Source organism: Tetrao urogallus (assembly GCF_951394365.1).
Source record: "Tetrao urogallus genome assembly, chromosome: 1".
NCBI lineage: Eukaryota > Metazoa > Chordata > Aves > Galliformes > Phasianidae > Tetrao > Tetrao urogallus.
Genome location: NC_136813.1, coordinates 64,336,196 through 64,349,758, shown reverse-complemented (window position 1 = coordinate 64,349,758; position 13,563 = coordinate 64,336,196). Strand labels below are relative to the sequence as shown.

At 44.0% G+C, this 13,563-nt stretch overlaps 1 protein-coding gene across 1 annotated transcript in view; it reads right to left on the bottom strand.

Moving 5' to 3' along the window:
- GABRG3 (gamma-aminobutyric acid type A receptor subunit gamma3) overlaps nt 1-7,036 on the bottom strand; it is a gene marked incomplete at both ends in the record, with an annotated part of 295,475 nt that extends 288,439 nt beyond the window's left edge. The window contains 2 exons of the mRNA XM_079546921.1: nt 4,207-4,355; nt 6,984-7,036. Coding sequence (XP_079403047.1) covers nt 4,207-4,355; nt 6,984-7,036 — 202 coding nt within the window. The remainder of the gene's footprint in view (nt 1-4,206; nt 4,356-6,983) is intronic.
- Nucleotides 7,037-13,563: the final 6,527 nt, after the last annotated feature.

Sequence of the window (13,563 nt, the reverse complement as noted above, 5' to 3'; positions counted from 1 at the left end):
GACCAATGCCCAACTAGTCCCCAGCGAGCAGAAGAGAGTGAGATGAACTCCCACCCACTTCAAAATTCTCCTTCCACATGATGTCAAATGGTATGGAATATCCTCTTGGCCAGTCTAAGTCAGCCATCCTAATTCTGTCCCTTCCCAGTCCTTTGTTAGTATGAGTCAAGACTCTGAAATGGCCTTGTCTCTATACAACACTGCTTAGCAGCAACTATAAATATCAGTGTGTTATCAACCTTGTTTTTCTCCTAGAACCAAAACATAGCATCATATCAGACACTTTAAAGAAAAAAATCCATCTCAGCTGAAACTAAGACAGAAAGGTATTTCAGAAGCTGGGGAAAAGCGCAGGTAATTGCCAGAAGGCTGAAGAGCACTTGATCAGACTGCAGGGTTAGTTTAAGAATATCCTTTTCACTGAAATCAAATGTGCTGAACTAAGTGACTCCTTGCTAAAGATGCTTATGGAAAGGTTGTGTTCTTTGGAAATTAGCAGGTTGAGGTTAAGATGGGAACTCAAAGTTTAGTTCAGGTTATGAATGACTGTTAATATTACTATTGACTTGTCACAACATAAATTTTGTACAACATTAGTTATTGCTTCTGAGCAAACAAAATGAAATAAGATCATTCTCCTGATCTAAGCAAACTAGCCACTGAAAGGCAACTCTTGAGACATAATGTTCTTCATGCTCCAATTGAACACTGCATCTTAAGTCTGGTTTGGAGAGAGGGTTTTTTTCCTACTAGTATCACTAGCAGAATCTCTTATCTGCCAACTCTTTTGATAGGTTGTTTGTACAGTTTCACAATAAATGAAGGAAAAAGAAAAGAAGGTTGCATATTATCTTCCACATAAGGAAGCGATGGTAATGCCTTCACAGTTCAGAATGGATTACCTGCTATCCTGGTCTGGCTCCTTTTATACCATGCAACAAAGCCACAACTGTCAGCCCTGTAATTCTAACTGGTAAAAAGTGGGTGAGAATCATGCTCAGATACTTTGTCTCCATAAAACATTCTTCTTTTTAATCAGTGTACCAGTGTAATCTCTTCAGTGTGAGGTATTTTCCCTTTTCTTCCCCTCAGTTCCAAAAGGCGCATACATTCTGTGTTTTATTGGTATACCACCAGATGCTATTCTTATAATGAAAACTTTCCTATGTTCTGATAGTTATGAAGATGAGAACTCTGACAAGTGTGTTCCCAAGATGGATGCAGTTAGACATTCCCCTGCTGGTGGAAAACTAATTTCATGTCTGAAGACTGAAGGCTCCTTTTACCTAGTTATGTTTAATGTGTCAGATAGCTGATATCCTTCACAGTGAAACTACTTCACCTAATACTTGGGCTGTTCAATCTCTCCTTCAAAATCCAGTTCTGAAAGTTTGAAGATGATGTATGTACTGCCCAGTGCTACCAGCTGAACATAAATCTCTGCATATATTCTGACCAGCACTCATTGATATGAAAACCAAGTCCAAGCGTATTGGAAGATATTCCTTTTCTGAAGAGAGCAAGCTCTATTCTGGCTTCTCAGCATTGACCTACACACTCTTTACAGTGGTTTAAATGGGCTGGGTTGGGCAGGAGGAAGAAGAATGGCTGAGGGTCTGTCCACAGGACTCCATTCACTAATGGCCTGAAGATAATATAACAGTGATATACTCTGTGCTCATGGTAGGCCAAGTGGGCACTCATAATAGTCCTGTACAGTGATAGATAGCACCTGGACTTAACCGAGCTAGCCAGAGCATTTGTTTCCCTGGGAAGGATGGAAGACTGCAGAGAAGTCACTGCCAGGGCCAGCATGCATTTTCATTTGTCAAAGTTTTTCTCTACCCATGGCCTTTGGCTTACAAAAGCATGTTCCCAAGTCACTTAAAAATTGCAATCCTAAACTGTGAAAGTCCAGAGAAGTACATAATTTTTTTAGGTTTTTCTGACTACGTTCAGAAAGAAGGCCTGCTAAAGTTAACCGATATCAGAAACAGTGCACTCAGGTAACTGAGGGAAGAGTAATGTGGCGTGTAATAGTGAGTTCTCTATCCTGTGGGACAGCAGATTTGTTTATGGATTCAAATTGCAATGCAAGTGCTGCCTGTAGTGAGTAGTTGATTGCATGTTAGACCAAGATTTAGCCCCCACTGTCCTTTACAGGCTGCATTTCTGTTTGATTCTGAAAGTTACTTCTCTCTTCCTCCACTGGTCCATTCCATGCTTTTTATAAATTCAAAAAAACATGCATTTTCTTACTACATGCTCTGTGCCTATTGCTTCTGTTAATATCCCTTTAACTGATAACATATTGATACTGGGATCTTTGCGGCATGGACACTGTTCTATTGCCAAGACAAGACCATCATCTAACCTGGAGGATAACTTCTCTCAGACAGAAAGGAAGGTCTGATTGTGTGTGAGTAACCAGCTGGCAATTCAGGGAATAACGCCTGATTCTCTAACATTCCCATGGTGTTCTCCTTGACAAATGAGGCAGCTCCTTAGCTTCAAAAGGGCAATGTTGTTTATCTACATCAAAGGTAGGAGGAGGGAAAAGGGACCAGGGAAGGAAGACAGGAGGTGAAGTAACTTCTCTAGCATCTGAACAATGCTCAGCACAAGTTCAGAAATAACCAGATTCCTGTCAAAGAGAAAAATGGCATAGGACTGATACCTTAATTGAAACAGATAGGAAGTAGTCAAGAACTGTAAAGTCTGTTTGGTACTATATATGAAGAACTATGTAATTTAACTCTCTTCACTACAACAGAATTTATGAAATTTTGTGGAGAGACAAAAGGAATTATTTCAGTGACAACGATTTTCCAGTGCTGCAGGATACGTCTGACCTCTATAATTTTATGGCAACTGACATGGGGACTTTGAATGATTACTTTGTCCCACATAGGCATAACATAATTTACTCTGCCTGAAGACAGTGATATGAGGACACAGTGTACAAAATAAAATAAAATAAAATAAAATAAAATAAAATAAAATAATTATCTGAGAATGTCTTCCAGATGTTGATATGGGTGGGGGAACTGCATTAAAGCACTTCTCCACCAGATATTCAAGATCCAGTATGAAAAACATACATGTCAGTCTGCATTGGAAATAAAGACACCAGTCAAATATGATCTTTTTAAATACTACAGGAAAATAAAGTAATAGCTATGAAATAAAATTTAAGCTCCTTTCTTTCACAGCGTGGTATAGTTTTGGGTTTGTTTGTTTGTTTTTTTCTTTGTCTGGAATTCTTGTGCAAAAATAATTCAAATGGGGAATATCTACAGAAGGCTCTTACTTCCATCTACACTCACCCAAAGGGATGACTTACAAAGTATGTCAATATGTGTGCAATCACCAAATAGTGGTTTCAGTTTTAATCAGTGGCAGAAATTCTCTCTAATCTCTTTGTAAAAAATTAGCAATGGCAAGTTATCTGAAGTGGCTGTTTTCAGCATTCTCTGATCCCTGTTTATTCTGAAATGTATGCAAGAAGGTGCAATTAGCGTAAATTATAAATTACCTCTGGTTTCTGTCATACAAACTGTATGTGATCAAACGGAACGGCAGTTGTGCTAAAGCCATTCTGATCTACGCAGATATCTACTACCTCATATCTAAATATATCCCTGTATGTATTAGTGTTGCACATGAGGCGCTTCATTCTGTCAGGTTTATTTGGAGATAGAGTGTTTTCTGGATTGGGAGGGTAAAAAAAAAATTTAGAGTTGCCTTATTTACAAAAACAAGTCTAAGTGCCTTCCTATAAGCACTGAGGAATGTAACTTTTGTGATCACACTTTACAGGGAGTAGATGCACATTCTTCTCTTGCCATGTCCTACTTTTTGGTTTTTAATACACTCAGTTTTTTCTATCACTCCTCAGAACCTGTGGCTTGAGTTTTCCATACTCCTGTATTGGATGACAGAAGAGCAAAGTATGTTTGCAGTCCTGCCAAAGACCTCGAACTAGTCTTTCCATATCACTGCACAAACTATGCATGCAAAATAGAGTTTAGCATGCCAAATTACCTCCACATCTTCCCATGAGAACTAGCATTTAGAAAATGCTGACCTGGAAATGAACTTGAGCCAAAGACAATTAATCTCCACTTTCCCAAATATATAACCAAACTGTAATACAGTGTCTTCTCTATAGATACTTTTCCTCCGTGTGCAGAAGGGAGTACTTACATCCAATATCTGGCCGTAGTTTTTTGTCATACTCTCTCAACAGCTTGTTTAGTATCAAGGTCACATCTGTGTCTTGTGTTTTTGGAGCTAAAACCCATTTTTGGTTGGTTGTTCCATCTTCATATTCATCCTCTTCAACCTTTCTGGAACTGCAATAATAAATCAAATAAACGGATGTTATTTTACATAACTAAAAATCTAAATTTACATTCTGAGTAAACCTGCACAGTCTTCTTAAGTTTTTGATCTTTCCCTCAACTGTGTCTATATACTCAGCCTTAAGCTGTTTTTACAACAGGACATTCCAATTAACATCTGCTAGGTATCTGAGAATGGGTCAGAACTGAGAATTATTTGGATGTGGTCTTCTGCCAGACTCCGAAGAAGTTGTTACCTGTGAGTTACTGCAGCTGTCAGAATAGTTTTTTACTCTCTAGTATTTTGTACCTTAGCATTTTACACCAACCTATCCTGACTGCATATTTACCCAGTACATTTACAATATATTCTTTCAAAGAGCAAACATTCACAGTATTACTTCATGAATCCATCAAGAAAACGGATCCATCTCTTGCACATAGGCTAATAAGAGTATTAAAAATTCAGATCTTTTAATACGTCCTGATCATTTTATCCTATTAATAAATTATTATATTCTCAGTGCTCGACTCTCAGTTTAATGTATTACAAGGCTTAGAATTAAGAGCTTTCTCCTTGCATATAAGATGGATTATCACAAGTGCACAAATACATTTTGTAAATTAATTGGAATTCCAGAATCTCCTTGTGATTTCAATGACATTTAAAAAAAAAAAAAAAAAAAAAAAAAAAAAAAAAAAAAAAAAAAACAGCACTACACCAAACACTGAGACTCTCCTTCACAGGTGGTATTATTTTTATTTTCAAAGTACAGCAGTGCAAACATGGTAAAAGTACAGTTGCCCAGAAATCACAGCTGAAGCTATTTTCACATGAGACTAATTTCATTGAGCAGCTCTTTGTGCATGAACAGTAAAATGTTGATTTGGAGATGTATCTTTTGGTATCTTAGAAACCAAATCTGTTTGATCTGTCTCTTGCTGGAGGAAATCCATGACAGTTAAACTGAGATGAAGTTATCAGGAGACAAGATAACCTCTGTGGTGGAACCCACAGCAGTAATCATCCACTACTTGGACCTGCAATTGCCCTGGCAATGTGATATCATTTTGCAGCATTTTCACACCAATGTCAGTAATTATGCAAGGTGCAAAGCAGCACAGAATCAGAGGTATCAGCACTGTCTATTAATGGGATGTGCTATGTCCATCAAAGCAACCTCTTTTCTCTCTCTCTCTCTCTCAGTCTCTCCTCTTAATAACACCACTGTCTCTTACAATACCTCAGGTGTCAAGAAGATTTGATAGACATCCTATAGTAATAGAAAAAAGGCCAACAAATGCTCCACAGAGTATCATCAACCTGCAACATTGCCACTATAGACCCACTATATTTGAGCCTTTAACAAAACTTTTAATTGAAACTGCTCTACAGCCAACACGCCTTGCGTGTTGAATCACCTAATATGACTTCATAAATTGCAGGTGGTCTAAGTATAATTTCTATATGAAAATAATTTTTGAAATCTAGACTCTACTGACTTTCCACAGAGAGAGCTCGTATAATCAAGTGCCAGAAGTACAGAAAACTTGAGGACATTTTTAAGTAGATGAGCACTCCTTTATTTGTTCACCCAATGGACATTAAAGACCCTAAAGGACCCTTTGTTTTGTTTTGTTTTTTCCTTTCTCCCCCAGGTTCAAGACAAACCATATGTTTTAATATTGCAATTACAGAACCGTTCTCAGAGGAGGCATCATCTCCTAGCACACATGGTTGATATTCTTCAGCTGAAACACCGCAACGGTGCTGAATTACTGATAGAAAAGGAGCTCAGGATCATCTCTTTTTGCCTGCTGCACCCATCACAACTTTGCTGGAGGCATTCAGGCTGTATGTGAAAATGAGAACCGAGTTCACATTGGATCACAATTCCCATTTGCGGGAGCAGCTCCATTAAAACCTGTCACCAGTACAGCCGAGTTCTAGGGCTTTTAAACCCCTAGTGCTGGCACTTCCTAGAGAGCACCTCCAAATGATGCAAATTCCTACCTGCCTCCTCTATAGATCAAGGCTGCAGGTGGGAGAGGTATCACAGTGAATCAGACTAAGACCTCAAACAGGCTTTTTTCACGGTGTTTGGTGCTCCTGCTTAAGAGTTCCACTTCCCTTGCTTTTGCCTCCACACCACGAGTCTCCTTGGAAGGCATCTGGGGCTGACAAGTCCCCTGTAGCCATACGGGCACCGCGAAACTCCCCGCACATTCCTATTGCCCACAGCAAGAAGCGCGGGATGATGGGGGACCAATTCCCAGCTGGGAAGGGAGAAGAGCTGCACTCTCCTCTTCAGGGACCACTAATTCTGATGCTGCGAGGAGACACCAGCGGCAAAGTGCAAGCCGCAGAGAAGTACAGCTGGAAAATCCCGAGAGCGGCGGGTAACGGCCACCTAGTAGCGGGGCTCGCCCGCCTCAGCCCGGCCCCGGGGTTGAGAAGCGGGGGAGCGGCGGCTCGAGGAGGGAAAACTTTGTGCCGGGCCGGATCGGGACGGAGCGCTGGCGAGCGGCCCGCGGTGGAGGGGAGAGCGGAGCGGGGAGAGCCCGGAGAACTCCGGACAGCCGCGGGCGCGGAGAGGAAAGGAGTCGGAGGGGTGCGGGAGGAAAAGGGAGCGGACTTACCGGGCGTGGAACACTGAGAGGAGGAAGAAAACCAGCAGGAGCTTAGCGGACATGATCTGGGCAGAGGCGGCCAGGTGAGAGGAGCAGGAGGAAGGAGATGTTGCAGGAGGTTCGCATGCGAAAGGGGATGAGGAAACGAGGTGAAGCTCTGAGGCTCTCCTCCCGTCTATTCTCAGCTTTATACCCCGAAGAAAATACCCCCGTTCGCAATGCTCCGGGAAAGGGAGGGGGAAAGTAGGGAGAGGAAAAAAAAAAAGAAAAAAAGAAAAAAAAAAGGCAAAAAAATAAAAAGGCAAAGAAGCGGGCTGAGGGGAAACCCCGGCGGGGACCCTCCGGGCCAGGTGCAGCTCTGCGCTCCGCCAAGAGCCGCTTCCCGCAGCCGGCAGCGGGGCGGCCCCTCGCGATGCCCGGCTGCCGCTGGCCGTACCCCCCGGGCTGCCGAGCCCGGGCCCCGCCGGGCCGCGGGGCTGGGGCGGGGAAGGGGCGCAGCCACCCCGTCACCGAGCGGCGGCCGCAGCCCGCCCCGCCCTGCCCAACAGGTACCTGCCTCCTCGGCAGCGGGGCCGCCTCCCGCCCCGGCCCCGGCAATGCACGGTGCCCCCGCTCTCCCTCGGTCCCCAGGGTGCCGGGGAAGCCGTGGGGAGATGGGCCGGCCCCGCGGGCATCCCGCTGCGCCGGGCGGGGCGGGGACGAGCGGGCGGTGCTGTTCCCGCACAGCCTTCCCCAGGCAGAGCCGCAGCGCAGCGCGTTGGTGTAAGGCTCCGTGTGGACGTGTGCATGGAGAAGTTTGCGCGCACCGTGAGATGCAGAGATACAGATGCACGCAGACGTGTATTTTTAAGATAGAACGTACACTCGGACTTGCGGGCGATCGGACTGCACGGATTTATATTGGGATCGTTGGGATAAATTAGGATTTTCTGCTGTGATTGCAGCGAAGTGTGTTCAGGGCAAAAAATAGTTTGGTTCTGGACATGTTGTGTCTTTCCGCTCTGCTTCGAACAACGAGGATGTGATTTTTGGCGGCTTGAGCTCTCTGGGTGAGGGGTAACACGAAATATTCCCCTTCACTGTCAGACTGGGAGATGACAAAGTGCCACCGGGGTTCACAGAATCATAGAATCATAGAATGCCCTGGGTTGAAAGGGACTCTACAGTGATTATCTAGTTTCAACCCCCCTGCTATGTGCAGGGTCGCCAACCACCAGACCAGGCTGCCCAGAGCCACATCCAGCCTGGTTACAGCGATCTGGGAACAGCCCTGCTACGGCGCTGTGGGCGGGCGGCTCACTGGGACTCGAAATCTCAGGGGCATCAGTCTTCCTATCCCGTTAGGCATCATTTCCAAGTTCCGGGGGATTTGCTTTTAATTATGATATTACATTAAACAAAAAAGTTCTGCTGGATGGAGGCGATTTGCTTTTAGCACAGCTTCCGGACGGTGCCTAGAAATGCTCGCTGGGGAGCGATCTCTGTTCCCGCAGTTATTTATTGAAGGAACGAGATAGCTTAGGGAAAATCCGCTGCGACCCAGGCAATTCCCAGACCTACATCCCAGGGCGTTTTTCAGCTAAAACTTCTTTTTATCAGATGATACAGCAGCTATTCCCTCTGCCCGGGGTTAACCGGGTTACCCGCAGCCCCGTTACACACACCCGGGCTTGCCGATGCGAGCGGCCCGCAGGAACAGCGGTGTTGCAGGAGGAAGAGGTGAGGAAGAAGCACCGCACCCCGGCTTCAACAGAACCTCCCGGACCGGGCCCCCGCAGTGCTCGGCCGGGGGCGGCTTCCCCGGTGCTGCTCCGCCTCTGCCCACGCCCCCGCCGCGTCCCCCGGCGGCAGCGGGGTCCTCTGGTGGCGGCGCTGGGAAGAGCGGCGGCGGGAAGCGGCTGCCTGCTGGGCTTCCCCGGCCTCCACCCGCTGTGGAGCGGCGGCGATGCTTAAGATTTCCTTTCTCTTGTCCTCGGTGCACCGTATTGCTGACCATGGTTTCCTTCCTATTCGCATTCTTTTATCTTTAAACCTTGCTCTTGCCTTTTCAACTTACGTATTCAAGGATTATAATTACCCAGCACGCATTTTAATAAAAGAACACTTTATTACACACTGTAATGAGACTAGAATGTTTATATTCTCCAGCACAATGAAGTAGATCTGCTCTTTAATTTGCTTTTCGTTGTGTGACTGCGTTTTCACCTCGAGGGATGCTGGGGTGAAAAAACCTCTAAACCCTTTGTGGTATTTCTTGTCGCAACAGCAACCATGCAGGGAGCTGGTTCCCATAATCAAGGGGGAAATGCAAAGAGAGGGAATAGGGCTCACAGATTGAGTACTCCCTGGACAGAGCTGGGCTTTAGCAGCCTGTGCTGAGCGAGAAGCTAAGTGAGGGTCCTGTGAGACCAAAGCTGTTGTGAGCAGCTGGAGTTCCGCTTTGTTACAGACTGGAAGAAGAACACCTTGAGAGCAGCCCTGTGCAGAAGGACTTGGGGATCCTGGTGGACGAGAAGCTAGACATGAGCAAGCAGTGCATGCTTGCAGCCCAGAAGTCCACCTGTGTTCTGGGCTGCATTAAAGAAGGGGTGGCCAGCAGGGAGAGGGAGGTGATTGTCTCCCTCTACTCAGCTCCTGTGAGGCCCCATTTGGAGTGCTGCATCCAGGTCTGGGGCCCCCAGTACAGGAAGGATGTGGAGATCTTGGAGTGGGTCCAGAGGAGGGCCACTAAGATGATCGGAGGGCTGGAGCACCTCTCCTATGAGGAAAGGTTGAGGAAACTGAGATGGCTTAGCTTGGAGAAGAGGAAAACCTCATTGTTGCTTTCCAGTACTTGAAGGGAGCATGTGGACAGGAGTGAGAATGGCTGTTTACAATGGTAGATAGTGATAGGACAAGGGGGAATGGTTTTAAACTGAGACAGGGGAGGTTTAGGTTAGATACTAGGAGGAGGTTTTTCACACAGAGGATGGTGACGCACTGGAACAGGTTGCCCAAGGAGGCTGTGGATGCCCCATCCCTGGAGGCATTCAAGGCCAGGCTGGTTGTGGCTCTGGGCACTTGGTCTGGTGGTTGGTGACCCTGCACATAGCAAAGGGGTTGAAACTTGATGATCATTGTGGTCCTTTTCAACCCAGGCCATTCTATGATTCTAAGTTGTTTGGACTTTGTAACATCTAACCTCTTTTTGTTCTTTTTCACTTAGAATTGAAGAAACGTCCATATAGAGAAGAATGTCCAAATAGCAGAAGATGAAAAGTAGTGAGGTGAGGATGCAGTGTGAGACACCATTATACCCCAGTGGCCATATTTCAGTGATGTAGTAAACAAAATTTCACAAAAAGCCAGAAAGAATTCAAGCAATTTGATCAAGCGCTGCTTTCAAGCCATATAAGTTCCTCTGAACTGCCAGTTCCAATCTGTGGAGCAAGGGTGTTAGGGGAAACATATCCTTATTGCAAAAGCCATTATCTCCAAATTTAAAAAACAAATAGCTGTTCAAATGCTGCCTTCATCTTGCCTGAGTAACAAAGCACTTTCATTCAGTTTCCTTGAAGGTTTAATTTATATGTTAAGCAAGAATTTTTGAGAGGGAGGATTATTTCATAAAATCATTTCTTTCTTAGCTTTGTACAAATTCATTTAGTTATCCCACAGAGGGCATATTCCGTTTACAAAAAACCAGAAAGCAATTCAAGGTAACTGAGGAGGGTTACTATTTGAAAACACATTGTTGCCTGAATTCATCCTCAGAATCAGCTGGCACAGCTCAAATATTTGAAATAGAAACCTTTTCTGTTGTATTTGACTTGTTCTTTCACTCTTCATAGGTACAAGTGAGGAAATTTGGCAATAGGATTGCATGCACTTATATACTCCAGTGCTGGATTGTTGTGACAAATCACTTTTCAACTCTTTCTCATGAACTCATTACAGGAAAATCCCTTCGACAAAGCAATCCCTGCTCATTAATCCCTTTGGCTGTGACTGGGCTGGGAGGGAGCCGTGCCCGAAGCACTGGGCTCCGTGCAGGGGCAGCCTAGCAGGCCAGTGCAATTCCTGACAGTGCTGAGCCCACCCTGGTGTTCCATTGCAGTTGTGGGATGTTAGGCAACGTGAGGCCGTGGGTTTTCAACATTCCAGCCTGGAATTGATGGGCTCAGTGGAACACCTCCCAAACTGTGGGATATCTCCTACTGCTCAGGCAGCAGCACTCGCTGGGAGACCATTGCTGCTTCTTCTGTCACTTCAGTTCTCAGCAAGGACTAGAATGCGTGTGATTATCTGGGAAATGAAAGGCAGACAGCTTCTTCAGGAATTTTCAACATGGTTTGGCATATCCACAATAACAGAACAAGCCCTGACCGCTATTCTCTGCTTTTACCTTCAAATGCAGAAAGCAATAGTTAACATAAATGGAAGTGATATTTATCCCTGGAAGTGACAAAATGTTGTGTGGTGTCATAACTTTGGCAGTCAACTGTCAGTCCTGTTACACATCAGGAAAACTTCAATACATTGCTTACTAAAGTAAAGGGCCTGATCCTGCAACCGTGCAGCTTCACTGTCCGCAGGTCATTCCTTAGTCAGTGGAGGCAAGGAGACTCCACATGGGCATGAAAGTGGCTGGATTCAGAGCTTCAGCAAAGGAAACCGGAAAGTGATGCTAAGACATGAGGGTCAGAGTCAGAGTTGGGTGTGAGCAAAAACAAGAAGCATCAAGAAACCTCCAGGGCAGACAAAATGGCTCTGGAAAAAGTGTCCTCTATAGATTCACAGGTTGCATATAGCTTTCAACCACACAGTAAGTACGGCCCCTGTATTGTCCCAGAAGCACTTGGGTGCCACTGCCACAAGTACCGTGTGACCTAAAGGGCTACTTGGGTGTCCCTGCGCAGCAGCCTGCTTTTGCAGAAAGACGCATGCAGAGTAGCTGCCCAGGGCTGGGACAAGAGTCTGGCCAGGGCAGTTACTTTCTGTGAAAGCAGCCAAGAGGAGGTTGTTCATGATAAGTAAGAGGCACAGGGCATCCATATATGACACTGCTCGCAAGTATAGAAACTCAGAAACCCAACCCTTAAGAAGAGACCTTGTGTGAGTCTGAGGAGAGCTGTGACATGCAAAGGGAATGTTGCAGAGCACCAAGTTCTACTCTCTGTCCCAAACAGAACACAAGGCTGATGCTCCATGGCAAAATAGCATCTAGTTCTGAAACATCCTGTTTCACTGTCCTCACTCAGCATGTACCTTTCCAAGTAACAGTGAGGATGTACTGTGCACACACATTGCTTCACTACATATACATGTGCTTTCCTTCTTCTAGCTTCAGTGGTGATTTTTTTTTTGGTCTCTAAAATGATAATCGGTAAAAGAATGACATTTTGCAATTAAGTGTTGAACGCCTTTTTTATTTAAACATTAAGATTAAATTACAAAAGCTTCTGGAACAAAGAAAGATGCCAAGGAGGAAAGAGCTGAAAATTCAGGTTGCATTTTCTCATTCATTGTGAAAGCAGAACACATTGGCAGCAGCAAGGCATTTTATAGAAAATTTTCAGATGGACAGTACAAACACCTTCCTGTCAGAATTGCCACTGAAATACCTTGCTGTCATGAAGCACATCCTTTCTTTCCCTTTTTTTTTTTTTTTTTTTTTTCCCTGATCACACACCTTAGTATCGTCTGATTGGTTTTCACTGTGGGAACCAATTAATTATTTCAGAATTACTGTAATTCTTTACTGTTTGTCTCTGCTAATATAACACAATCTTTCTGGGAAAACCTCCACACATGAGTTACTTTACCTTAATAAAACTGTCTACTGCCATTGTCAAAAGTTTTATTTGCACAAATATGTTCCTAATCTATGTTAATCTCATGCAATATATCTCTATTTTTTGGAATAAATACTGAAAACCACTTGAGAAGATTCCCTTGGAATGCAAAAACCAAACGTTATTTTATTTTAAGGGCAAGATTCCACCACCTTTATTTACAAGAGTAGCATCTTGCTCCCTCACTGCAAGCTAGAGGCTCAAAAGCAGTGAAAATCAGCATAGCCCCATTAGGATTTAATGCATCATATCAACTTTTATTAATGAAAACAGGGCTGAGTGGGTTTTTTGTTTTGTTTTGTTTTGTTTTGTTTTCCTGTGGAGTAATGCACTACCTATCACCAGTAAAGGTGCTCAAACATAGCCCTACATTTAATAATTTGGCACATTCACAACTGGCATTATTCATAGTAACCTATCAGATGACAACAGTGGAGCTCTTCTGTAAAATAGAGGTTAAGCCTACAATTGTATGACTGTACATCTGAAGTATAAAAACCACGATATGTAGTACACTTGAACAGTTAAAAAATATAACTTATTTTATTTGTAAACTATCAATGCAAGATACTTATCAGCAAAGAAGCCATGTTCAATGTCTTCTGATCTTTTATAAAGATCCATTGCTGTAAGTAATATAATTGTCTCCAAAACATCTGAGGTTACATGTAGAAACAATCAAGGCAATATTATTTGTACATATTATTAAACATGCAAAAAACTTCCTGAAGAATATTGCCCAAATGTAGAAAGTG